Here is a 27,446-nt window from a genome sequence, read left to right on the forward strand (position 1 = left end):
TATATCTCTCAGTGGTATATCGGCCATCTCTGTGTGGCACTTCTTCAACTGGTAAACGTGGAACACGTCGTGAACTCCTGACAATCCTTCGGGCAACTCTAATTTGTAAGCAACTTCTCCCATACGCTCCAAAACTTTGTATGGTCCCACAAAACATGGCGCTAACTTTCCCTTAACTCCAAAGCGCTTAACTCCTTGAAGCGGGGATACACAAAGATAAACTCTTTCTCTGACTTTGTAAATCGTCTCCTTGCGTTTAGAATCTGCATAGCTCTTTTGCCTGGCCTCGACTACCTTGAGCCTATCACGAATCAACTTCACCTTCTGTTCAGACTCCTTAATCAAATCTGGTCCAAACAACTTGCGGTCTCCAACTTCATCCCACGACAATGGTGTTCTGCACCTTCTTCCATATGAAGCTTCAAAAGGGGCCATCTTCAAACTGGATTGATAACTGTTGTTGTAAGAGAACTCTGCATACAACAAATTGTTGTCCCAACTAGATCCATAATCTAGCGCACAAGCTCTCAGGATATCCTCCAAAATCTGATTGACTCTCTCGGTCTGTCCATCTGTCTGCGGATGAAAAGTTGTACTGAACTCTAGCCTGGTACCCAAAGTTTCGTGCAACTGATTCCAGAACTTTGAGGTAAACTGGGTTCCTCTATCTGATACAATGCTCCTCGGAACTCCATGCAGACATACGATCCTGGTCATGTATATCTTAGCCAACTTGGCACTGCTGTAAGTAGTCTTCATGGAATGAAATGAGCTACCTTCGTCAAACGATCGACTACAACCCATATTGAGTCATAGCCTGAACGGGTCCTGGGTAATCCCATGATAAAGTCCATGCCTAGCTTATCCCACTTCCATTCGGGTATCAGCAATGGCTGTGGCAATCCTGCTGGCTTCTGATGCTCTGCCTTTACTCTCTGACATACATCACAAACTGCTACATACTCCGCAATATCCTTCTTCATTCCGGTCCACCAGAAAGTATCCTTCAAATCCAAATACATCTTGGTATTTCCTGGGTGAATCGAGTATGGTGAATCATGGGCCTCTTGCAGAATCAACTTCCTGATCTCCGGATCATTAGGCACATAAACACGGTCCTCGGACCATAAGGTATCGTGCTCATCCTCACGAAATCCTTTAGTTTTTCCCTTGCTCATTTTCTCTTTAATAGAAGCAATCTCCTTGTCAGTCTTCTGAGCTTCTCTGATTTATCCATCAAAGTAGACTGAACCTCCAATGCTGCTACATAGCCTCTCGGAACTATCTCCAAACATAGCTCACGAAGCTCCTCGGCTAACTCCTTTGGTAACTCTCTGGTCATTTGTGTGTTGACATGGCTCTTGCGGCTCAACGTATCAGCTACTACGTTAGCCTTTCCGGGGTGATAATGCAACCTCATGTCATAATCCTTGATGAGCTCCAACCATCTTCTTTGCCTGAGATTCAACTCCTTCTGCGTGAAGATGTACCTCAAGCTCTTGTGATCCGTGTACACCTCACAATGGTTTCCAATGAGAAAATGTCTCCACGTCTTTAAGGCGTGCACTACGGCTGCTAACTCCAAGTCGTGTGTAGCATAATTCAACTCATGGGGCTTAAGCTGTCGTGAAGCATACGAAACAACTCTTCCCTCCTGCATAAGCACTGCTCCAAGTCCTTGACGTGAAGCGTCGCAATACACCTCATAATCCTTGCGCTGATCTGGTAGAATCAACACTGGCGAGGTAACCAAACATTTCTTCAACTCCTGGAAACTGGCCTCACATTCCTCAGTCCATTTGAACTTGGTATCCTTCTTCAACAACTCCGTCATAGGTTTTGCAATCTTCGAGAAATTTTCAATGAATCTCCGGTAGTATCCTGCAAGTCCAAGAAAACTCCGGATCTCTCCAACTGTTGTTGGGGCTTCCCAATTTGTCACAGTGACAACCTTGGTGGGATCTACTGCTATTCCTTCTCCGGATATAACATGTCCGAGGAATCCAACTTCCTTCAACCAAAACTCACATTTGCTGAACTTGGCGTATAACTGATGTTCTCTGAGCTTACCAAGTACCAAACGCAAATGTTCTTTATGTTCTTCTTCATTCTTCGAGTAAACCAGAATATCATCAATGAACACTACGACGAACTTATCCAAAAACTCCATAAACACCTTGTTCATCATGTTCATAAAATAGGCAGGTGCGTTAGTCAGACCAAATGACATAACGGTATACTCATACAGCCCATACCTCGTAGTAAAAGCTGTCTTAGGTATGTCCTGCTCTCGAATCTTCAACTGGTGGTATCCTGATCGCAAATCGATCTTGGAAAATACCTTTGCTCCTTGCAATTGGTCAAACAGATCATTGATCGTCGGTGGTGGGTACTTATTCTTGATCGTCACTTCATTCAATCCTCGATAATCAACAACCATCCTTAACGATCCATCCTTCTTTTCCACTAGAAGTACTGGTGATCCCCAAGGTGACGAACTTGGGCGAATATATCCCTTATCCAGTAACTCCTTAATCTGCTTCTTAATCTCCTCCAAATCCTTTGCAGGCATTCTATACGGTCTCTTAGATATTGGTCCTGTGCCTGGCAAAAGCTCAATCAAAAACTCAATGTCTCTATCCGGTGGCATGCCTGGCAACTCTTCTAGGAATACATCCGGAAAATCTTTTACCACCGGTACTTCCTCCTGTACAACTCCTGTTAAGGAATTTACTTGTGTCCTCTTCGGCTCATGCCGTGACACATACTTGATCCTTCTCCCTTCTGGGGTGGTAAGAAAAATCGACTTACTGGCGCAATTGATGTTTCCTCCATACATTGACAGCCAATCCATACCTAGAATCACATCCAAACCTTGCGATTCCAGAATGATTAAATCCGAGGGAAACACATGCCTACCTATACTCAATGGCACTTGAAAACATCCTTCGCTGGCCATATACTCCGCTCCTGGTGAGCTTACTAACATAGGTGTTCTAAGAACCTTGGTGGGCAGTTATACTTATCCACGAATCCCCTTGATATGTATGAATGCGATGCACCAGTATCAAAAAGAACGATTGCAGTAAAAGACTTAACCAAAAACTTACCGATTACTGCATCTGGCTGGGCTTCAACCTCCTCCACGTTAACGTGGTTCACCTGTCCCCTGTTGAAAGGGTTCGGCTCCTTCCCAGAGCTTCCATTGCCATTTACATTCTGGGCTTCAGGACATTCATTGGCATAATGTCCGGTCTTCTGACACTTAAAGCAAGTGACTTGGCTCAGGTCTCTCTTGGCTGGGGTTGACGGGTTGGTACGGTTCTGGCCGTTGCTTCCCCCATTCCCATTACCATTCTTGGGGCCATTATGATTATGAGAACTTCCTCCTCCATGGGTATGCTGAAAATGTCCTCCCGATTTCAGGGTAAAACGTGGCTTCTACTGAGCTCCTGAATTGTACTTCCCTTGTCCATACTTCCTCTTGCGGTTCTCAATCTGCTGCTGCTTCCCTTCAATCATAAGAGCATGATCTACCAACTCCTGGTAGTTGTTGAAGGTTGCTACCATGAACTGCATGCTCAACTCATCATTCAGTCCTTCCAGAAACTTCTCCTGCTTAGCTGCATCCGTAGCAACGTCATCCGGGGCATAATGTGCTAACTTACTAAAATCATCCACGTATTGGCCAACTGTCCGTCTTCCTTGGTGCAAGTTGCGAAACTCACGCTTCTTCATGGCCATCGCTCCTGCTGAAACATGGGTAGTACGGAAAGCCTGCTGAAATTGGTCCCATGTCACCGTGGCTATAGGGTAGATGACAGTGTAATTCTCCCACCATGATGCTGCTGGTCCATCCAACTGATGTGCGGCAAACCGCACCTTCTCAGCATCAGTACATCCTGTAGTGGTTAACTCCCTTCCAATCTTGCGGAGCCAATCATCTGCTACTATAGGCTCGGTGCTACTAGAGAACACCGGCGGATTCAGTCTAAGGAAACGGGTTAAGTGATCAACAGGTGGAGGTGGTGGTGGGTTGTTGTTGTTGTTGTTCCCCTGATTCTGATTCTGGACTAGCAACTGCATCAATGCATTCTGCTGCTGGATCAACTGGGTGAGCTCCGGTGGGAAAGCAAATCCATTGTCACGTCTCGGAGGCATCTGATGGGTTTAGAGGGGAGAGATTAGAATAGAATGAGGTCTAATGAGAAAGCACTACCCATATGCACATGAGACAAACACAAACAAAATCACTTCATTCAATCCAAACAAGGGCATACAATCGGTCTAGAACTATCGCGGAAGTGCTCGGACTACTCTATTTACATGGTGGAATACTACTACTGATGTGGTGGTCTACTAGAAATATTCCTCGGTTGCAGACTCCATGATATCTGCTCCAGCTTCGTCTTCAAAGTCATCATCGCTCAGGTCAGAGTCGGTGTCGTCGATGATGATGTAGTCTTCCGGGCGAATCTCCTTGGGTTCTTCGTCTTCTTCTACTGGTGTAGGGTCTCCCATGAATATTCCGATCTTCTTAATCAGGTCGTCATTCTTCTCCACTAGTATGATGATTTCCTCCTCATAATCTTCACGTGTAGCCTTGAGTTCTTCCTCCAGCTCCGTGATACTTGTCATCGCCTTCTTCAGATCTATCATGCCTGCGCACATCTAGTTCTCCTGACGTCGAATGTGTTGGTTTAACTCCTGAATAAAAGTTGCGATTGATCTATCCTTCCTGGTGCTGATCATCTCCCAATGCTCATCTCGGCGCCCACAAATCTGGTAGATAGTATCCTTGAGATCATTGCGGTAAAATTCTCCAATACGTCCCATGGTGATGTGGGCTGACATACTCTTTCCTAGACTCCAGGTTGGTGCATCAAAGGAAAACTCTATGGGTTCAATGACTAGCATGAATGTCCTTCCTGGAACTTGAACTTGAATCATCCAGCGCTCCTCCTCGGGTAAAGTGGCGTTGTAGGTCCCGGTGAAGCTTGGTACTCCGATGTTCAGGTACTTAGTGACTTCCTTCAGGTGGCGTCCAAAGGGTGTATCTTCATCCGGTTGCGTGAACTTGTTCCTTGCATCTGCCATCCTAAAAGAGTAGAAAAGATGAGAAGTCAGAAATGAGAAGAGAGTAGTGATCTAGGTCTTTTAGCTTAGTGGTCGTGTCCTACAGTCAGCGTGTGCTCTGATACCATCTTGTAGCGACCAGACCTCAAATAGTCTGATCTCCGTGCTTCATTATCATCCCTGGATCAGTAATGCTGACACGCACAGTACTTGAAGGATTTATAATAGAGTAGCAATCACACACTTATTACAACGAGTGTCTCAAAAGAGAACTTATTACAAATAACATGGTTTAAGGTCATCTAATTACGATAACAGCAAAAGGCTTGGAAGATAAGCGAGTCCATCAACTCCAATGGCATCACTGAGTATAGAACCACGACCTAAAGGCACCTTACTCGTCATCTGAAAAGTCTGCAACATGAACGCTGCAGCCCGAAAACGGGTCAGCACATGAAATATGCTGGCAATGTAACACATAGAGAGTAATGAACAGAAATAGGCTATACTACATGCATATATGGCTGGTGGAAAGCTCTATGGTTACAGTTTTGCATAAAGCCAGTTTTTCCCTACTGCAAAGGGATAAATTTTATTTAACTATCATGGTGGTTGTTAAACATTGAGAGTGTAGACACCCTCTCAATCCCAATTAGGCATCATCATTAAAACCCAACAAAATTAATTAAAGTAACATGATGAGATTCACATGATAATCCAAGTACTAGATACTCAAGACTGTCCATAACCGGGGACACGGCTAACCATGATTAGTTTATACACTCTGCAGAGGTTTGCGCACTTTTCCCCACAAGACTCGATCTCCTCCGTTGGGATTCTCGCACTACATGGTGTTTGAGAAACGGATGACCGAGACATAGTCTTTCAGAAGCGCTAGCACCTTACGATCGGGTAGACCGTTACACCTACTTTCCCCTACATCTGCTAGTCTACCACTGTAAGAGTTCGCACAACTTAATCAACTATGCTAGAGCCCATAGTAGCTTGTGGCTGCACACGTAAGTTTCTAGTATGAATAATCTCATGATCCCTTTGAGCCTGGGTGGCGGTCCATAAAGAAAAACAGGCAATCGCTGGAATACCCAGGTGCCTCAATCCACCCAGATGTGTATTAAAGTTGCCACCTTAAATAAACCATTAATTAACAATCTCACATCTGTCATGGATACACTCACCCAATCCACGTCTACTAGCATAGCATGGCAATATAAGCAAACGTAGAAATAACTCCCAAGGGTTTGATAATAAAACAGGTAATAGGTACTACCTCATCTACTTCCCAAAACCCACAATTTAATTAGATCATAATCATGCAATGTTTGGGGATTGATCTAATGCAACAAAACTAGGTAGTAAGTGTTACTTGCCTTGCTGATGATCCATGAAACCTAGAGATTCGAAGTAGCAAGTGGCGCACTACGGGTACTCTATCGCAAACAAACAAGCATACAATAAGCACTCATCTAATGCACAGGTAAACCTCAAATAAGCGAACTAACCAGAAAGTTCAACTTAAGAAATCCGGTTTGCAAAAAGAAACAAATCAAACGAAGCAACGAAAGTCAAACGGCGAAAGAAACAAGCATTGTTTACTAATCTGGATCTAAGTAAAATTTTACAGAAGCAAAAACTTGTTTGAGTTGGTTAAACGGAAAGAGGATTTCGAGAAGAAACTCTAGGCGCTTGAATCGCCTGATTCCGATAAACGAGCGAAAAGTTATACTAAAACGAAAATCAGATCAAAAATCGCGATTGAAAATAATCGCGGATAATCCGAGAAAAAGAAAAACGGACGAACAGGCTAATGAACGAACGTTCGCTGTCTGCGGCTAAACGACGAAGACCGTTTGTTAAAACGAACGTACGGACGAACGTCCGCTAAATAGCTAAACCGAAAAAAAACCAATCTAAAAAAATAAACCGGGTTCCTAAAATAAAATAAACCAACGGTTTTCTCTCGAAAACCGCGGCGACGGGGTCTACCTCCGGCGGGTCAACGGCGGCGGCGACGGGTCAACAGGCGGCGGCGGCGGCGGTCGGCTCCGGCGGGGCGGGTGGCTCCTGCGGCGGCGGCGGCGGCTGGCTAGGGCGGCGGCGGGGCTAGGGTTTGGGGTGGGCTGGGGTGGGCTCGGGCGCTATATAAAGGGGGCAGGCTAGGGGAGTCCTGGCCGAATACGGCCCGAGGTCGGTTCGCATTATTTTAGGAAAAAACAGTACGCGCAGAAAAACAGATAAAAGAAATACTAAACGGACTCCAAAAATCCTGAAATAAATTTTCCCCGACTTCTAAAATCAAGCCGGATAAGGTGAACATTTATTTGGGGCCTAAATGCAATTTTGAAAAACACGCATTTTTCCTAAATTCAAATAAAACCGCGGAAAAACTCCAAAATAAAATCTTATTTGATTTTTTATTAAATCCTCAATATTTCTTTATTTTGGGAAAGTCATTTTATTCCCTCTCACTTATTTTTATAATTGAAATAATTAAAGATAAAATAAATAATCAAATGATCCTATTTTCAAAATTTGAGAAAACTCAAATATGAAAATAACGAAATCCCCAACTCTCTCTGTGGGTCCTTGAGTTGCGTAGAATTTCTGGATCAGGCCAAAAGCAATAAAATATGATATGCAATGATGATCTAGTGTATAACATTCCAAATTGAAAATTTGGGATGTTACATCCAAATTCGTGATCAACCAAGGCTCATGATACCAAGATGATGTAGAGTGGAAACCCTAGGGCCGATCTTTCATGAAATGGAGAGGATCCTACAAAAAACATGAAGAACACAAGGGGAAAACACGAGAGAAAGACACTCAAATCAATGAGAACAATCACACATGTGCTAGATCCATGAACATAAAGGGTGATACAAGATCCAAACGCAACAAAGGATGATACAAGAGGCGGTAGTTCTTCTCCGTAAGGAGGTCTTGAAGGGTCTTCCCGTTAGGGGTCTTGAATCCACTTGGGGGATCTTCTCCGTAGAGGTCGTGAACTCCGATGGAGAAGGTATCAAGTGGATGAGCAAAGCTCTATCTCTCAAATGAGGTAATCCTTTGCTAACCCTAGAAAGAGGGAGGAGGAGGGGCTTATATAGTCTAAGGGGCGAAGGGGTACATGGGCCTCAACCCTTTCACTATGTGCAGACACGCAGAGCCGGACGTCCGGGCGTCGGGCCGGATGTCCGGGCCTTCACGAGGAGCCGGATGTCCAGGCAGGGGGGGGCAGTTGTCCGGGCTGGCGGGGTCGCTTCTGAGCTCTTTGGATAGACGGGGTTCGAATTTCCGGGCCAGGGGCCGGATGTCCGGCGGCTCACGAAGAGCCGGATGTCCGGGCCTTTTGCCGGATGTCCGGGCTAGCGGGGTCCAAGTTCAGTGGTGTTCTGTGATGGGCGTCGGATTTCCGGGCGGGGGCCGGATGTCCGGGATGGAGTCGGGCCGGATGTCCGGGCCTTGTAGCTTCGGTTGTTGGGCGGCGGCTGCGGTTGATGCTCCAAGGACCGGATGTCCGGGGCTTGGGGCCGGATGTACGGTCCTGGGGGGCTTCTTCGGTTCCTTCCGTCGTTCCTCTTCACCCTTGTACTTGTGGACTTGTCCGTCTTCACATGCATCTTCGGGAGGGGCCTCTTGGTACCTGATCATGCATAACATTCCGGACTTAGGTAGTAGCCATGTCTCGAGTGGGTCATACGGAATATCACTAACGAGAGATGTCACCTCGGTCTCGAGAGCTCTAGCTCGTGCTCGTGTCATTGGTCCTCTTGTCACTTGATGAGACGATGGTAGATCCATGGAGGTGACCATAGGATGCTCCGCATCACAAGGGAATATAATAACCCTTGGATCTGTGCAGGAGACTTCAACGAAGTATTAGAGGTTGAAGAGCAATTTGGTGGTTTGGGGAGACAAGAATGGAAGATGGAGAGATTTAGGGAGATGATGGAGAAGTATAGATTCTCTGACTTGGGGTTCCAGGTGCTGCCTTACACTTGGGACAACAGGCAGCAAGGTGACAGAAATATTAAGGTCAGACTAGACGGAGCGCTAGGTGACGACAAATTCTTTGAGTGTTTTGACAATGCGCTGGTTAAACACATACAGTATGTGGAATCATATCATTGTGACCTGCTTATTATAGTAAGAAAATCTAAATGGATTGATACAAAGATAGGGGGTAAACCTTTCGGGTTCGTTAATGCTTGGACGAGGCATGAGAAATATAAGCAGGTTGTGGAGGAGACATGGAAGCCCGGGGTTAGTAATCTGAAAGAGATGTCAGATCATCTAAATAATATGAGAGTACAACTACAGTCCTGGATCAGAACTCAGTTTGGCTCAATTAAAAAAGCAACTCTCCTCCTTGTGGGCTCGTCTAGAAGGAGTACGGAGGGAGTCGGTCCATTCTGGTCCTACGAAGGAAGAAACAGACCTGATGAAACAGATCTCAGAATTATTGGCTAGAGAGGAATCTTTGGCAAAGCAATAGTCTAGAGATCTATGGCTAAAGGAGGGCGATTGCAATACAGGTTTTTTCCATGCAAAAGCAAAGGAGAGAGCTCACATTAACAAGATTAAATCTATCAAGAGGCCCGACGATACGGTGGTAAGTTCACAGGCGGATTTGGAGATGGGAGCTAATAATTTTTACAAGGCTTTGTTCACGGCCCAGGGTGATACAGAGCCAACCTTAGTCACTGATTGGGTGACTCCAAAAAAAACTGATGCTATGAATAGCAAGCTTTGTGCCCCAGTTACAAATAATGAGATTGAAGAAGCTCTTTTTATGATGCATCTAGATCGATCGCCTGGACCCAATGGGTTCACAGATGGGTTTTACATACATCACTGGAGTATACTGAAAGATTCAGTGTCTGCGGCAATTAGGAACTTTCTAGATGGTGGAGACATGCCTGAACTTGTGAACTCTATTGTTCTGGTACTGATTCCGAAAGTTAAGAACCCTCAAGAATTTTCATAGTATCGACCTATCTCCTTGTGTAATGTGTTATACAAAATAGCATCAAAGGTTCTAGCCTTGAGATTAAGACCTTTGTTGGAGGAACTTATTGCTGAGGAACAAAGTGCCTTTGGTCCAGGCCGCCTTATAACGGATAATGTGCTTTTAGCTTACGAATGTGTCCATTACTTGAGGAGGAAAAAAGGTAAATCTGTGAATTGCGCGATCAAACTAGATATGGCCAAAGCATATGATCGTGTTGAGTGGTCATATATGAGGGCAGTTATGAACAAACTCGGCTTAAGGGAGGAGTGGGCTGATAGAGTCATGTGCTGTGTGGAATCAATCACTTTTTCCGTCAGAGTTAATGGTAATTTTTCACAAACCTTCAAATCTACAAAAGGCATCAGACAAGGTGATCTGATTTCACCCTATCTTTTTTGCATTTGTGCTGAAGGATTCTCATGTTTGCTGAAAAACTATGGGGCTAATTACCTATGCAAAGGAGTAAGAGTTGGAATTCACTGTCCTTGGATTTATCACTTGCTATTTGCAGACGATTGTATGATGTTTACTCAAGCTAGTGCAGAGGGAGCCAACAGGATCCAAGAGGTTTTGGAGAGATATCGTGCAGGATCTGGTCAAATGGTTAACAAACAAAAATCTGCCATATTTTTAGCACCAATACTGGAGATGTCGTGAAAGCGGTAGTTCATCAAGGACTAGACATACCCACAGAAGCACTGGGGGAGAGATACCTGGGGCTTCCTACAGCTCTGGGACGTTCTACAGATCAGCATTTTGATCATATTCTTGTTACAATGAAGAAGCTTGTTGCAGGTTGGACCCCAAAACTACTCAATAGTGCGGGGAGGGAGGTGTTCATCAAGGCAATATGTCAAGCAATTCCAACATATTTGATGAGCTGTTTTAAGCTTTCCAAAAAGCTTTGTAAGAAAATTACAACAACTATTGCACGTTTTTGGTGGAGAGGAGATGAGACCAAGAGGGAAATGCACTAGGTTAAATGGGATGAGTTGGCAATTCCTAAAGCATGTGGAGGTATGGGCTTTAAAGATTTCGTACTCTTGAATAAAGCTATGCTAGCGAAACAAGGCTGGCGGTTAATCAGCAAGCCTGAATCATTATGTGCTTGAGTCTTGAAAGGGAAATATTACCATGACAGTAATATCATGTCTATTGGCTGCAAAAGAAATGCATGTCACATATGGGGAGTCATATTGTCAGGAAGAGAAGCCCTTAACCTTGGATTGATAAGAAGAATTGGACATGGTGCTAATACAAGAATTTGGGAGGATCCTTGGATCCAAATCCGGGATGGAAGCCAATTGTTAGAATGCCCAATTATGGGGTTACACTGGTTCAGGAACTGTTAAGACAAGATAATGGTGTTTGGGATGAAGCTCTAATTAATAACATCTTCCTACTAGTTGACTCCCAAGCTATAATGCAAATACCTGTTGGCAGTATGAATGTGGATATATGGGCATGGCAGTTGGAGCGACATGGTAATTTCTCTCTGCCTACAGAGCTCTGCTAACAGCAAAGAATGCCATTGGGAACACAGTCGGTTCTTCAGGAGAAGAACGCACGCTTTGGAGAATGCGATTTGATGAGCTGTTTTGGCGACTAAAGGTCCCGCCAAAGGTCCGCAATTTTTGGTGGCAAGTTATCAAGAAATTCATTCCATGCCGGTCAATTCTCAAGGATAGACATGTTGAGAAAATCCCTTTATGCCAGTCCTATGGCAGGGAAGAAAGCATTAAGCATGCTATGTTTGAGTGCACTTGGGCCAAAAAAAATTGGCACCACCTCAAGCAGGTGTCCTCGGTAAAAATTCCAGAACTGCATCCAACTACATGGGTCATGGACATAATTGATAGCAGCACAGTGTCTGCTTATGATGTACCTTATATATTGTGTGGAGCTTGGGCAGTCTGGACAGAGATAAATGCTAGGGAGTATGAAGGTAGCACCGGGTCGGTGGATGAATCAGTTAAATGGGTTTCAGATATTGCTATAGACCTTTCTATGTCAGCTCACGCATCTACAGAAAGTGCATGGAAGAAATGGGAGCAATGGACTACACCGGCGGAAGGCTTGCTGAAAATTAATGTTGATGCAAACTTCAGTTCCAATACAACCGAGGGTGCTAGGGTGCTACAGAGGCCCTAATAAGGAACCATCAAAGAATTATGACAAGGGGCCAAGCTATTTGGTATGGGCAGGCTGCTAGTGCTCTGATCATGGAAGCATTTGCGATCCAAGATGGCATCAAATTAGCATGTGATATTGGTCTTTCCAAGATGAATCTGACGCGGAAGAGGTGGTCAATCTTTGGAGGAACAGAAGCGGAGGTAGATCAGAGATTGCATCCATCCTTCAAGAAATAGAAGAGCTTAGCGGGAATCTGAGGCATTCCAGTTAACCTTTGCTGGTCATGATGCCAATGAAGGGGCACATCTTTGCGCTAAGCAAGCCTTGGAGAATTGAAGATTTTTGTGGATTAATTATGTACCAAACTTCTTAGTTCCCTGCTTGCTGAACGATTGTAATCCTATTGTTTAAATGAATGAAATCTCTTGATTTGCAAAAAAAAAAAAAAGCAGTCACCCAGTTTCCATTACACATACCACAAGAAGGTAGTACAAACAAATTAATGCTATACTATCAGAGGATAATAGTAGATCACTGGCGGGAAACTGGGACAGTAAAAGCATTCGTTATTATTTTACACAGCTTACACCCTACTGTTTTTCATCAGCTGCAAAATAAAATGATACACCAGAAATGCTAATGCTAAGTAATCAGCCACTTTTACTGCTGCTACTCCCTAACACACAGATGTACTACAGTTGAAGCATTCGAGTTCACCCACTTATTCAGAAGAACAGAAGGCCTTCTGTGGGGCCGTGAGCTATATACAGACGGAGATGCTCATTTATTTGCTCAAGAATCTGGTCCTGAGTTGTCCTTCCTTGACAAGAAACTGAATGAACCTGCAGGATCCGAAGAGGCAGGGACACCATTTGGTTGGCCCAGACTGCCAGCTACCACTGAATCACTAACCATGTCAAAGTTTATTCGAGTGTTGATTCTCCTGCTGGTGCTGCAGGTTAGAGTGAAATGAGTGATGGCAATGTGTTGTCAACACAACTCCATGTAGCAAGAAAAATGCCTTATATTTTTTAAGAAAGTTGACCTACTAATTTAGACAATTATTTATAGCGGCCAAATCTTCAGATGGGCTCTGATAAGCATGTGTGCTTTCGCCGATGCAAGCATAAAAACTCCTCGAACTTGGTGAAAGCAATGCATCCTTCTGTCAAGTGGAATAGAGAAACACATGTTGCAAAGAGTTAGTTCACAAAGATACATTAATAACTTATATGTTTCACTGCACTCATACAGTCAGGGTTTTAGCAGAGACCACTTGCAAGTGGAATTGCAGTTTATAGACCCAAATAACTCGAAGTGGCTGTTATGGCAAACACGTGTGGTTCTGGTGTTAAAGCAGACCATGCTATAGCAGACAAGAGTCTAGCAGCACCAAAATGGTTCAGTTTTGTTTTGTTTTTGTCACTGGTATATACTCCCTCCGTTCCTAAATATAAGTCTTTTTAGACATTTCAAATAGACTACAACATATGGATGTATGTAGACATATTTTAGAGTGTAGATTCACTCATTTTGCTCCGTATGTAGTCACCTGTTGGAATCTCTAGAAAGACTTATATTTGGAAACGGAGGGAATATGTCTTCATGATTTTTTTGGGGAACACGCCTTGACTACCCGTAAGTCTCTGCTTTGCATGGATATAAGTAATCACTTTGCTTCTGAAAACATCAAGCTTGGTGTGCTCATCACAGCTGGGTCATATGCTAGTGCTGCCCATCCCTGAGACTAATTTCCTGTACTCCTTGGAGTATGTACGCCCACATTTAATATACCCTTAAACTAAGTTATTATACCTCTTCATCATACTCAATTATTAATTATTCTAAGATGCCTCGAAACAAGTTTTACGAAAAAATATCGTCAGAGCCCTCGGTTTATGCAATATAAAACTGTAGTCCCTCCGTTCACAAATATAAGATGTTTTGGATATTACAATATGGACTACTTCCGGACTGAAATGAGTGAACAAAAACACTAAAACGTGTCTATATACAACGGGTTCAGAAAAAAGTTAAGAGCATCTTATATTTGTGAAGAGAGGGAGTAACATACAAAAAAACAGTTTAGGTGTAAATAATATAAAATATGTGGTCTGAAATAGAATTTTTCATGAAACTCGCTTTGGGTATCTAGTACAACCTCTGTGCCAAAATGTAAGACGTCTTTTGGTTTTGCATAGGGCATAAAAAACGTGTTACATTTTGTTATGGAGGGAGTAACATTTAATGAAGTATATTAAAAATGATTAAGGGGTATACTCAATGCATCGATGTGGTATATATATCAGGAGTGGGAGTACATACTCCCAGGAGTATCAAATCTTTTTCCTATATATATTATACCACAGCTTTCAGGTTTACATGTTTAACAATATATATAATAGCAGTAACACAGGTTGGAATTTCGGGCATCATTCAGAACATACGGGTATGTCAATTGAACCTAAGTTACATTAAGTGCTTATAGATGCATTGTGCAACCTCCAACAGCCACTAGCTCTACACCGCAAAAAAGAACAACCACGAGCTCTGTGTTTCCTCAGTAACTACAAGAAAAGCTTGTCTTTTCATAGTAGTCTCATGGGCAGTTCAACTACTGCAACCTTTTCTTATATATCAACTCAATGTTATCTTTTCTGTGCCAGTAAAGAAAATCCAGTCAGGAATATAAACGTTTACTTGATGAGTTGCTTTCCACACTATGATTTGAACCGTAGGCAACTTTCCTAGGCTTTTCCAAGAATGGACCTATTAGCCTGAGCATACTTAGAGCAACTCTAGCAGACCCCGCAAAAATACGACCCGCAAAACGCGTTTGCGGGTTCGCGAAAATCGCTTTTGCGGGTCAAAAACATACGCGTCCGAGCAGAACCCGTATCTAAACCTGCATAATTTGAAAAACTTCTTTCGCGGGAGAAATTGCGCACACACAGTTCATCACACATACTACATTGTTCATCGCATACTACATAGTTCATCAAACTACTGCATGGTTATACTACATACTACGTTAAACTAGTACTAGGGGGTAATGGCGGCGAGGTCGCGGCAACCGGACGACGCCGTGGAGGAGCCAGACGCTCACTCGTCCTCGCCGGAGCTGCAGAGATCGATGAACTTCTCCGCCTGCTCCGCGCGGATGCGGCGCCACTCCTCAGCCTTCTCCTTGGCGGCGAGGTTGGCGGCGACCGCCTGTCGCCACTCGAGGGCTTCGAGCTCCTCGGCGTGGCACCGGCGCTCCTCCTCGCGCACGCTCCGCTCGGCGATGGCGGCGACGACGGCGTCGAACTCCGCGACGAAGTCCTCGGGCCCGACGACTCCGCGGCGGCCGAGCGGAGCGGGGTCCTCGGGCTCCTCCTTCACCGGCGTGAAGGGGAACGGTGCCGGCGGCTCCGGCTCCTCCTTGTCCGACCACTCCCTCTTCACGGGGAGGAAGCTCGCGGAGGAGGAGGAGGATCCGGCGTACGAAGACCGCGCGGAGGAGAACGACGCGCGCCGGCGGTCGTACTCCACCGTCTCGCGGCGGTCGTAGCTCGCCGGCGGCGAAACCCCGCGGTTCGTCCACCTCCGCGCGCCGCGCTTCCTCGCGCCGTCGGACCGGACGCGCTGCTCGCGCTCCGGGTCCCTCTCACGGCCGGATCGGCTGCCGGAGCCGCGTCCGGAGCTCCACATTCGCCCCCACATGGCGGCTGGAGGCGGGGCGGAGGGTCGCCAGCGGCTAGAAATTGGGAGAGGAGAAAGGGGAATTGGGTGGCTCGCGGCGGCGGGGGGATAGGGTTTGGAACCGCACTTATAGTGCTCGGGGCGTGCGGTTTGCGGGCTGCGGCAAAAGTTTTTGCGGGCCGGGCGAGTATGCGGGCTCTGTTCTGGCCGCAAAATTGGCCCGAGCCCGCATACTCGCCGGAATTTTTGCGGGCCGAGCGTTATGCGGGGTCTGCTAGAGATGCTCTTAAGTGAAGCGTCCCGCAAACAAAAGAATTAAGTGAAATGTGGCAACACAGGAAATAACAGCAGTAGGAAGTGTTACAACTTACACGCTCTTTAACAGTATAAAAGGTAGTCTGATGACCTGTATTGCTAGAATTGCCACAGTTATTGATTCAAAAGCAAAGAGTACTATTATGGTCCTGCTAGAAGGAGGGCGCGAGAGGGCCGGCCGGGGGCCTTTTTGCCCACGGCCGGGCAAGAGGGAAGGGATTTCCTTCTTAATTCTTGCTTGATTAGATTGATACATCTCCTCCCCTTATATAGAGGTTTACTTGACTCCCCAGCAAGGCTGACTTGACCCCTAAGCAAGCGACCCTTATCTCTAATTAACCCTAAGACTAACGGGCTATACCGCCAGCCCAGGCCCATTAGGCCCATTACATATTCTAACACTACACCCCACCTGGACATGCAACTTGTCCTCGAGCTGCAACCTAACCAACTTATAACCATGACTCGACGCAACACAAACCTAACACCTAAAAACAAGCCTTTTACATCTCAGCTTGTTTTATTACTCTCAACCTGAAATGGACTGGGACTTTTTATTTTGGACCCTTGAACATAAAGTGGACACCATCCGCACGTTGGACGCGCACGTGTACAGCCACCTGGATCCCATGGACACCATCTGGACAAAAGGAGTGCATGTGTATGGCCACATGGAAGTGGTCGCAAGAGCGACCAACAGAGGCGCCCTCGCGGCGGCCGAACGCAGTGGTGCTACGCCATGCGCTCCTGTCGGTGACACCATGCCTTCTCCCCGCCGGATGGTTGTTGGTCTGCACCGCACAGAGAAGAGTGGAGGGCTTTCAATGGAGAATGGCGAGGAGGGGTGCGCACCCCCAACCGCCGATGTCACAGACTTTGAGATCGCTGTCCGTGGGGAAAACAGCATGCCCGCCGCCCGTGGGAAAAACCGCATGCCCAAGATCCCTGACGCAGCGGACGAGATCGAGGTCCTTTGCGCAACGAAGCGCAACTGGGAGGAGCGGCAGCTGCAGACCACGCATCTCCCGCACACGCCGACGCGCTAGGAGGCCGCGCGCAGCAGCCTGCAGCCTCACCGCCGCCGACACGTGGCGGGTAGCGATCCAAGCCGGAAGCGGTGACAGCGACGGCGGGAACTTGATCTGCTGGATGGGGACGCCCTGGGACAGCGGCAGCGCTGATGGGAACGAGGCCGTCGCAGTCCCGTCGTAGGGCATCCCATACTGGTACGAGATGACCGGCGCCGTGGTCGCGTCCGAGGGCGGCGACGGCGGGGGTAGCTGTTGTTGGTGTGGCGGCGGGGGAGGTGGCTGCTGGGGATGCGGCTGGGGCGCATAGGGCCCGACGACGAAGGCCCTGATGCCCGCCACGGCCTGCCGTAATTCCAGGATTGCGGCTGTCATCTGCTCCGGGGTGAGGACGAGGGCGGACGGCGCCGGGGCAGAGGGTGCAATCGCCCCTGAGGACGCCAGCACGCCCAATGCCGCCGCGCCTGCTGTGTGGGGCAGCAGCGCCGATGAAGACGCTGGTGGCGGCGGGTAGGTGTGCGGCGGCGGCGGGTGGGAAGAACTCGGTGGAGGGCTGGACATGATCAAATCCGGGAAAGCTGATACCAAATTGTTATGGTCCTGCTAGAAGGAGGGCGCGAGAGGGCCGGCCGGGGGCCTTTTTGCCCACGGCCGGGCAAGAGGGAAGGGATTTCCTTCTTGATTCTTGCTTGATTAGATTGATACATCTCCTCCCCTTATATAGAGAGGTTTACTTGACTCCCCATCAAGGCTTACTTGACCCCTAAGCAAGCGACCCTTATCTCTAATTAACCCCAAGAGTAACGGGCTATACCGCCAGCCCAGGCCCATTACGTACTCTAACAAGTACCCTAAAATGGTCCTATGGAGAATTTAGAACATGAACACGCTATATGGAAATATCATGCATAAACCTATCAAACTAAAGGCACACTGACAGACAGCATATATAGGTATATAGTTCAGCCTAACAATTTAAATATACTAGACGAAGAAAAACAGAAAAAAAAAAAGTAAAGCAATTGAACATGGAAATGAGCAAACACAAAAATCACACCTTGGTTTGCCGCAGAGGAGAAATATAAACATTATGGGAAGATGAGACTTTCTTTGGGGACATATCTGGTAGATTTGAGAAGGGGGGTGACTTTGGTGATCCAGGAATTTGGCCTACAATGAAGGTGATTAAAATGGTATTAGTTAATTATAAGTTAATAGACACAAGATAAAACTAAAGAGCAGAGCAAATACTATTAGGATTCTTCTTGTTGTCTGGATGAGCACCACCAGAAGGGATTAATGCCACCAGGAAAGGCTTGATCGCTGGAACAAACACCTCGTTATAAAAAACAATGATGTCAACATGGCGTGATCCAAGTCCCTGACAGAAAGAACAAGAATTGTCAGAAGAGAAGAACAACAAAGATGAAACCAGAAGTTCAGGAAAGAATTATCAGAAGAAAAGAAAAATAAAGTGAAATTTCATGTTCATGTACATACTCCATTGTGATTTGTATTCACAACAAAGACACTTCTAAAAACTTCTGGTATACATTGCTGTTCCCTTTTGTAATTGTTGACAATCTCCTTGAACGTCAGTGTTAACTGAGAAACCTGTCAGAAGAGCTGTTGTCAGCAGAGAGAACTCGAAAGAAGTAATATAGAGCTAATTGGCTAGCATAAGCAAGACCTTTGCAACACCATAGAGAGAACAAAGAATAAGCTGATCAATGTGTCGATTAAAAAATAAAGTTGTCTGTTGATCAAGAATCTGCTTGAAGATATTATAGACACGCTCTGTCTGTTCCACATGCCGAAGCCTTTCACACAGGTTCCTTATTCTAATAGCAGCCAACTTCAAGATCTACAAAAGTTCAACCCAGAATCAGAAATATGAAAACAGAATTAAATGGTCGAAAATGAAGATTAAATTACAAGACCCGCACTTTGGAGAAGAAGATGTGAACCCCTACTTCAGCACATTTTTCATTCCCGCCAACCGGATTGCTGACAGTGGGACTGCACAAGAAACAAGTATAAATATAACCTTCAGAAAAATTATGAATGTTTGGTTAACATAAAAATACTATGTCTGAAAACTAGGAAAAACTGAAATGTGAGACAGGCCTTGCAAATGTTGACTGGAGAGGACGCCATTTCGCTTTCAAAGTATAGCTTTGTTTTGCTGGTGGTGTCTGTGAAATTTGGTCTACCAGTGTGCTCCTCGGTTCAATGCATAATCTCTTTGGTGACCTACTGTCACCATTCTCATCTACATTGAATATGTGAAGCAATTAACAGAACTTAAAACCATTGGCAGCTATGTAAGATTGCAGAACTGCTTGTTTCAAATAAAATCACAATTAGATTCTTATGGTTATTGAACTTCAAAGATCTTGCATGATGACCCCATATTGGCATACCATTCACTCTGCAGGCATGTCTCAGCTAGAAGCAATCATACTACAAGTTCATATAAACAAAAATAAGGCCACCGGACTACTCTTTGAAAATTTCAGTACATGACATGTACTAGTTAATGGACCAGCTGCAATAAGCTGAACATACTGTCATGAATAACCAAGTTTATAGCAACCTCAGGTTTTATTGACGCATACTACTTTTTCACAATTGTAGAAAGGCTAGTTTTAGATTCTGGGGACCGTAGTCTGTCAAGAACAAACCGCCCAACCAAACTTGCACTAGAAGGATCTACTACTGACATAACCCTAATTACTGAAAAGTGGAAAAAGTAAATGACAAAATTCTTCTCTGCTTTATTGGATCAAGATCTAATGGACAAGATTGGTCTAAATTTTATGCTCAAAATTCAAACTGTTTAGAAAAAATTGAAAAAATTCAGCTAAGTCATATATGTTCCATTGAATATTCTGGGAAATTTTCGTTCCATTTGGATAAATGGTTTAGCAGCTAATTGTGTTTTGAGCTTGAAATATAAAACCCTATTTAATCATAGACCGTTTATCCAAATGAAACAAAAATTTCACAAAATATGGAATGGAAGATGTATGACTTACCTGAATTTTTTCTGGGCAGTTTTAGTTTTGAGTACAAAATTTGAATCAATCTTGACCGCTGGATCTTGATCCGATGGCACTCACCTAGGTAAAGTCACGATGAGACTTTGCTTCGTGAAGTCACCGGATCCCTGTCGGGGGGGGGGGGGGGGGGGGGGGGTGAGCACCGAGGAGCTCATGTGAGTTTTCCCTAAACTGACTGGACTCTTTCCTAACAAAGTTGCTTAATCAACCAGGACTCTACTTAAGGGATAAGACTGACGTAAGGAGCATGAGCACTGTGCAATCAAATTGGCAGATGGACATCTCAAAATACCAAAATAGACGAAATTGATCAGAAGATGAACAATCTGCAAGTAGCAACCTCAATACCAGGACTACTCGGTTTGAAGTTTCTGAAGAGTTGGTCTCAGAAAACTTCAGATGAAGTCAAGGCCGAGTAGCAATGTACCTGAATAGGCAGCCCGTTTTTTAGATGGTGTAGCTGGCAAGTCTTCAGCATGGAAATTCTGCCTTGCTACTATGTCATCAAGAGATGGCATTGATTCAGCCAAAAGACCAAGGCGATTTATTTCCGAAGCAAGTGATGGCCTGGCAACAACCAATGAATTATACAGTGATGAACCTTTCTCCCACGCCATGCTTTCCAAAAGCTGTTCTTCTAATGAATTTAAATGTCTTTTCAATTCTCTTGGAAGGCTTTCTTCATGTCTCACGAAGTTCTCAATTATCTTGCTCAAATCAAATGCAGTTAGACCAGTACTCTCCAAGACAGCAGGGAACATCATGATAACTGTCTTATGTGTTGCCAAAACCAGTTCGGCTGAACATGCAATCAAGCATCGGTGAAAACGCTCATTTGACAACAATGGAGTCAGATTATTTACATTAGTATTGAGTGATTCTGCTCTGCAAATTGCCTCCAACACCCTATAGTACAACTTGGAGGCCTCCATTTTTCTTGCTTGGGCCCATGGAATATCGAAGGCATTTGTACAATTCAGGCCCATGGAACCACTCCAATGGCCAGAAGGCTTAGTTGGAAAAATTACTTCCAAAATTATGCTGACCCTTTTTGTTACATCACTTGTCAAATCTGTATCACAAGACGAAAGAAATTTCTCAAGCTTAGACGAAGGCTTCTCTGGCAACAAAGATATCACCTCACGAAGCCACTTAGCAGTTGTCATGGCAGAGGTCACTGGTGTCATCTGCACTACCTTAACTGAACCACCATTGGCAGGTGATGAAGGCGAACTAGGGACAGTCAACATGTTCTTTATTGTCTTTGTAGGCGACGCTAATGTTTCAAAGACACGCTGCAAAATGAGAGGGTCAAAATCATGTGCGGAAGGAATTCAGTCTAGACTACTGACATAATTATGAATTACTGAGGATACCTTTGGGCAGCTTAGATTAGTGAAATCTCTAGAAGAGTTCTCCGCACTGATTATATTGTCATTATTGATCAAAAACCTTTTCAAATCAAGCTCCCCTTCCCAGCTAGTGGTACTACTTAGCTTCTCCAACTTCTCAAAATTTGAATGAAAACACTCCTTATCAAGGAGATCTCTGAAATAAATTAGACCATCTGCCACCATAACAAACACAATACTTAAGCTAATTAAACATAGCAAAATAACCAAAACTCAATAGATCTGTGTGCACGCGAGAGAATGATTATACGGGCCATGCCTGTATCTATTTTGTCCAAAGTTTCTGTTTTGCACTCTGAAGCCCTTACTGCTTTCGTGCTGAAAAACTCCTCTATAGCCTTGTGGAACTTCCCCATCATTTCTCTCAAGCGGTCTTCAGAGGTATGATAGTTATGACATAACGAAGCAAGGAGATCAACACCCCTCACCGTTTGTTTTACTGAATTGGATTAGAACAGCAAAACAAAATTGTAACTATGTCTTGCATAATGACAACTAAATTAAGGAGTGTGCCTTAAAGAAATAACTGATATAAAGGTGGGAATATTTACTTAAGTGAGAAGAACCTTCGATTGTGAAGCTCCTAAATTTAGCAGGTACATGAATTAAAAGTATGGCCTGCCACAGATTAAACAATTTTGACAAATTAAGCCCAAGAAAGGATAGAAAGATAAGAGAAAGTGGTGGCTATTTGGGAAACTGCTCACTTGAACATAAATACCAGCTCAACAACAACAACAACAACAAAGCCTTTAGTCCCAAACAAGTTGGGGTAGGCTAGAGGTGAAACCCATAAAATCTGGCAACCAACTCATGGCTCTGGCACATGGATAGCAAGCTTCCACGCACCCCTGTCCATAGCTAGCTCTTTGGTGATACTCCAATCCTTCAGGTCTCTATTAACGGACTCCTCCCATGTCAAATTCGGTCTACCCCGCCCTCTCTTGACATTCTCCGCATGCTTTAGCCGTCCGCTATGCACTGGAGCTTCTGGAGGCCTGCGCTGAATATGCCCAAACCCTCTCAGACGATGTTGGACAAGCTTCTCTTCAATTGGTGCTACCCCAACTCTATCTCGTATATCATCATTCCGGACTCGATCCTTCCTTGTGTGCCCACACATCCATCTCAACACACGCATCTCTGCCACACCTAACTGTTGAACATGTCGCCTTTTAGTCAGCCAACACTCAGCGCCATACAACATTGCGGGTCGAACCGTCGTCCTGTAGAACTTGCCTTTTAGCTTTTGTGGCACTCTCTTGTCACAGAGAATGCCAAAAGCTTGGCGCCACTTCATCCATCCGGCTTTGATTCGATGGTTCACATCTTCATCAATACCCCCATCCTCCTGCAGCATTGAACCCAAATATCAAAAGGTGTCCTGAGGTACCACCTGGCCATCAAGGCTAACCTCCTCACACCTAGTAGTACTGAAACCACACATCATGTACTCGGTTTTAGTTCTACTAAGCCTAAACCCTTTCGATTCCAAGGTTTGTCTCCATAACTCTAACTTCCTGTTTATCCTGTCCGACTATCGTCAACTAGCACCACATCATCCGCAAAGAGCATACACCATGGGATATCTCCGTGTATATCCCTTGTGACCTCATCCATCACCAATGCAAAAAGATAAGGGCTCAAAGCTGACCCCTGATGCAGTCCTATCTTTAATCAGGAAGTCGTCAGTGTCGACATCACTTGTTCGAACACTTGTCAAAACATTATCATACATGTCCTTGATGAGGGTAATGTACTTTGCTGGGACTTTGTGTTTCTCCAAGGCCCACCACATGCCATTCTGCGGTATCTTATCATAGGCCTTCTCCAAGTCAATGAACACCATATGCAAGTCCTTCTTTTGCTCCCTATATCTCTCCATAAGTTGTCGTGCCAAGAAAATGGCTTCCATGGTCGACCTCCCAGGCATGAAACCAAACTGATTTTTGGTCACGTTTGTCATTCTTCTTAAACGGTGCTCAATGACTCTCCCATAGCTTCATTGTATGGCCCACCAGCTTAATTCCACGGTAATTAGTACAAACTCTGAACATCCCCCTTGTTCTTGAAGATTGGTACTAATATACTCCGTCTCCATTCTTCTGGCATCTTGTTTGCCTGAAAAATGAGGTTGAAAAGCTTGGTTAGCCATACTATCGCTATGTCCCCAAGACCTTTCCACACCTCAATGGGGATACAATCAGGGCCCATCGCCTTGCCTCCTTTCATCCTTCTTAAAGCCTCCTTGACCTCAGACTCCTGGATTCGCCACACAAAACGCATGTTGGTCTCATCAAAGGAGTTGTCCAGTTCAATGGTAGAACTCTCATTCTCCCCATTGAACAGCTTGTCGAAGTACTCCCGCCACCTATGCTTAATCTCCTCGTCCTTCACCAAGAGTTGGCCTGCTCCGTCCTTGATGCATTTGACTTGGCCAATATCCCTCGTCTTCCTCTCTCGGATCTTGGCCATCTTATAGATGTCTCTTTCGCCTTCCTTCGTGCCTAACCGTTGGTAGAGGTCCTCGTATGCCCGACCCCTTGCTTCACTAACAGCTCGCTTTGCAGCCTTCTTCGCCATCTTGTACTTCTCTATGTTGTCTACACTCCTATCCAGGTATAGGTGTCTGAAGCAATCTTTCTTCTCTTTAATCGCCTTCTGGACATCATCATACCACCACCAGGTATCCTTATCTTCTCTTCTCCTTCCCCTGGACACTCCAAACTCCTCTGAGGCCACCTTACTAATGCAAGTCGCCATCTTCATCCACACATTGTCCGCATCCCCCCTTCCTCCCAATGGGCCCTCCTTAATGACCCTCTCCTTGAACACCTGAGCTACCTCCCCCTTGAGCTTCCACCACTTCGTTCTAGCGACTTTGGCACGCTTATCCCGCTGGACACGAATCCGAAAGCGGAAGTCAGCAACCACCAGCTTATGTTGGGGTACAACACTCTCTCCAGGTATCATCTTACAGTCTAGGCACACACGCCTATCTTCTCTTCTCGAGAGGATGAAATCAATCTGGCTAGAGTGTTGGCCACTACTAAAAGTCACCAAATGTGATTCTCTCTTTCTAAAGAGGGTGCTAGCTACAATCAAGTCGTAGGCTAGAGCAAAGCTTAAGACCTCTTCTCCTTCTTGACTCCTGATGCCATAGCCAAAGCCCCCATGCGCCTCTTCAAAACCTGTGTTAGATGTACCCACGTGGCCATTGAGGTCTCCTCCTATGAAGAGCTTCTCACCAATCGGTACACTCCTAACCATGTCTTCCAGGCCTTCCCAGAACTCCCTCTTGGTGTTCTCATTGTGGCCTATTGCGGGGCATACGCGTTGATAACATTGAGAACCAAGTCCTCAACTACCAGCTTGACCAGGATAATCCGGTCCCCACGTCTCTTGACATCTACCACTTCATACTTGAGGCTCTTGTTGATCAAGATGCCTACGCCATTTCTATTTGCAGCCGTCCCCGTATACCACAGCTTGAAGCCGGTATCCTCCACCTCCTTCGCCTTCTGTCCTCACCATTTGGTTTCTTGGACGCAAAGGATATCAACACGTCTCCTCACCGCTACATCAACTAGCTCCCGAAGCTTCCCTGTCAGAGACCCTACGTTCCAGCTACCTAAGCGAATCCTCCTAGGCTCGGCTAGCTTCCTTACCCTTCGCACTCGTCGAGTCAAATGCGAAGACCCTTGCTCATTTTCCACTACATCCGGGCGCCGATGTAGCGCGCCACTAAGGATGCGACGACCCGATCCTCGCTCACTTGCCACCGTATCCGGATCAAGATACGGCACGCCACCTGGGGGGTGACAGCCCGGCCCTTGCCCTATATTAAATTATTTTTTTGAACTGTACCAGCTCATATTACTAAAGGCTGAATAGTATATAACAAAATCAAAACAAAGGGGGGGGGGGGACTGACCAATATGGCAACTAATCCATGGATGCAGGATACCAAGTCCTTAAACAATTCTGGTGATTTTGAACGGAGGGCTAAGAAAATTAGCCACCCAAAACAAAAATATTCAGGATTACTTTTAGTCGATCCAGGCTCCTGGCCAGTACTAGCACTTAAGAATAGCTCATTAAATGCTTTACAATAGAACCTGTCATATTGAGCATATGTTAAAATTAGAATTACCATGCAGAACAAATAAGAAAATCAATTATATATTATTTTTAACGAAATTATGAACACCCCATCCTTCTGAAAGAGAAGAAAATCCACTGGTTATACTATTATCAAACTGAAGGTGATCTTATGGTACGTGGAGGTTTTCACCTGCTTGCATCTGCCAACAGATTTACCAAACTCTGTAGTTGTTTCAGCTGGAACCACAAGTTACAACACCAGTACAGAAATAAGCAAGTTAGCACCTGCACCTCATGAAGATCTCATCTCAGTCTGTTGAAAACGAAACAGGACTGACCATCAACCCACCTCTAGCTGATCTTCCCAATCCGTCCCATACCGGCCGCGTAAAACATGGTCAATCTTCGAAAGAAGCTGCTGTGATTCCTTGAAGAAATCATTGTACCTGCAAAGAAAACAAAAGGAAACCGCAACCAATTCAACCAAACGCTAATATTTACTAAACCAGAATCACAACCATCATAACAGACATCACGCACTTGAGTTTGCATCCCTCCAAGATCTTCCACAGCCTAAACCTGGAGCTCTCCTGCTTCATCCCCTTTCCCTTCAGCTTAGCCACGCAGTAAAGCACGAAAGCAAAACATAGCCTCTCCACATCCTCGGGCTGCAAGGATCCAATCCAGAACTTAGCAAGAAATCGCGTAAGAATTGAGAATTTCAGCACAAAAGAGAGCATTCCTTACCGATTTGCTCCCAAACGAAGGGGACGTGAGAAACACGCCCTTCCCCTCCTCCAGCAACGCCGCGGCCTCGCTAGCGACGCCCTCGTCCACTTCCAATTCCTGCATCAAACCTTCAGTAATTAGTAAGAGAATTCCCACCCCGGACGTCAGAGGATTTCAGCAGCGGCGAAGAAATATCTGACCTTGCAGAGATCGGCGAAGTGCGTCTCCACGGCGGGAGGCGGCGGAGGTTGCCGCTCCATGGATTATACGAATTGTGCGGTCAATCACGAGGCTTCAGAGGCATCAAACGGCGTAGGCTAAGAGGCCGACGCCTCGTATTGAACCGCTTGATAATTCACCGGATTGCGCAGCTCCGGCGAGCTAGGGTTTGGGGATTTGGGGATCGGGATTTTAAGAAATAACTTGTTCAAAGGGGTTTATGGAGAAACTTCGGTTGTCCGTCTTGCCCCGCTTATGAACTGTGGGGCTTGCTAGATATTTGCGAATTGTGTGATTCGAAAGGGGCTGGACTGCAAAAGTGTGCGCTATTGTTTTCATTTTGGACACCCGTGCTCCCAACATATCTCTACTATTTAAAAAGAATGTAAGGTTGCGAACCAACCTCTGATTGAGATGGTTAGGTAGACAGTGGTATCTCCAACCCATTAGAGTTTAAATCCTGGTGCTCGCATTTATTCTGGATTTATTTCAGGAATTCCGGCAATACGCTTTTAGTGGGAGGAGCGTTCCCGTCGACTACGAGGCGCCTACGGTGACTTCGTAAAATCTTAAGATGATATGCCGGCTCAGTCTTTCGGAGATGCTCATAGGGGTAGGGTGTGCGTGTGTGCGTTCATAAGGGTGAGTGTAT

General features: G+C 45.4%; 1 protein-coding gene across 3 annotated transcripts; it reads right to left on the reverse strand.

The window, feature by feature from the left end:
• Positions 1-12,727: 12,727 nt before the first annotated feature.
• Positions 12,728-27,093, reverse strand: LOC123085899 (retinoblastoma-related protein 2). 3 transcript variants are annotated; one of them, XM_044507601.1, is made up of 18 exons: positions 26,776-27,093; positions 26,594-26,692; positions 26,387-26,514; positions 26,196-26,292; positions 26,037-26,083; positions 25,677-25,860; positions 22,294-22,360; positions 22,002-22,181; positions 21,707-21,897; positions 20,758-21,625; positions 19,396-19,540; positions 19,215-19,287; positions 18,959-19,132; positions 18,769-18,882; positions 18,556-18,649; positions 18,326-18,438; positions 13,291-13,406; positions 12,728-13,193 (listed from the first exon to the last, which is right to left on the reverse strand). In XM_044507601.1, exons 1-18 carry the CDS (start codon positions 26,833-26,835, stop codon positions 13,034-13,036), a joined length of 2,910 nt encoding a protein of 969 aa, XP_044363536.1. In that variant the 5' UTR covers positions 26,836-27,093; the 3' UTR covers positions 12,728-13,033. The 3 variants fall into 3 exon arrangements, with proteins under 3 accessions (XP_044363536.1, XP_044363537.1, XP_044363535.1); XM_044507602.1 differs by having other exon boundaries at positions 13,287-13,406; positions 18,520-18,649; positions 26,776-27,088; XM_044507600.1 differs by having other exon boundaries at positions 18,520-18,649; positions 26,776-27,086.
• Positions 27,094-27,446: the final 353 nt, after the last annotated feature.

Source organism: Triticum aestivum, chromosome 4A, assembly GCF_018294505.1.
Source record: "Triticum aestivum cultivar Chinese Spring chromosome 4A, IWGSC CS RefSeq v2.1, whole genome shotgun sequence".
NCBI lineage: Eukaryota > Viridiplantae > Streptophyta > Magnoliopsida > Poales > Poaceae > Triticum > Triticum aestivum.

Coding starts and splice junctions, on each gene's coding strand:
- LOC123085899 (XM_044507600.1), bottom strand. CDS start 26,835: ATGGAGCGGCAACCTCCGCCGCCTCCCGCCGTGGAGACGCACTTCGCC. Junction 26,693..26,775: donor ACTTCGCCGATCTCTGCAAG/GTCAGATATTTC, acceptor GGTTTGATGCAG/GAATTGGAAGTGGACGAGGG. Junction 18,883..18,958: donor CTCTCTATGGTGTTGCAAAG/GTCTTGCTTATG, acceptor CTCTTCTGACAG/GTTTCTCAGTTAACACTGAC.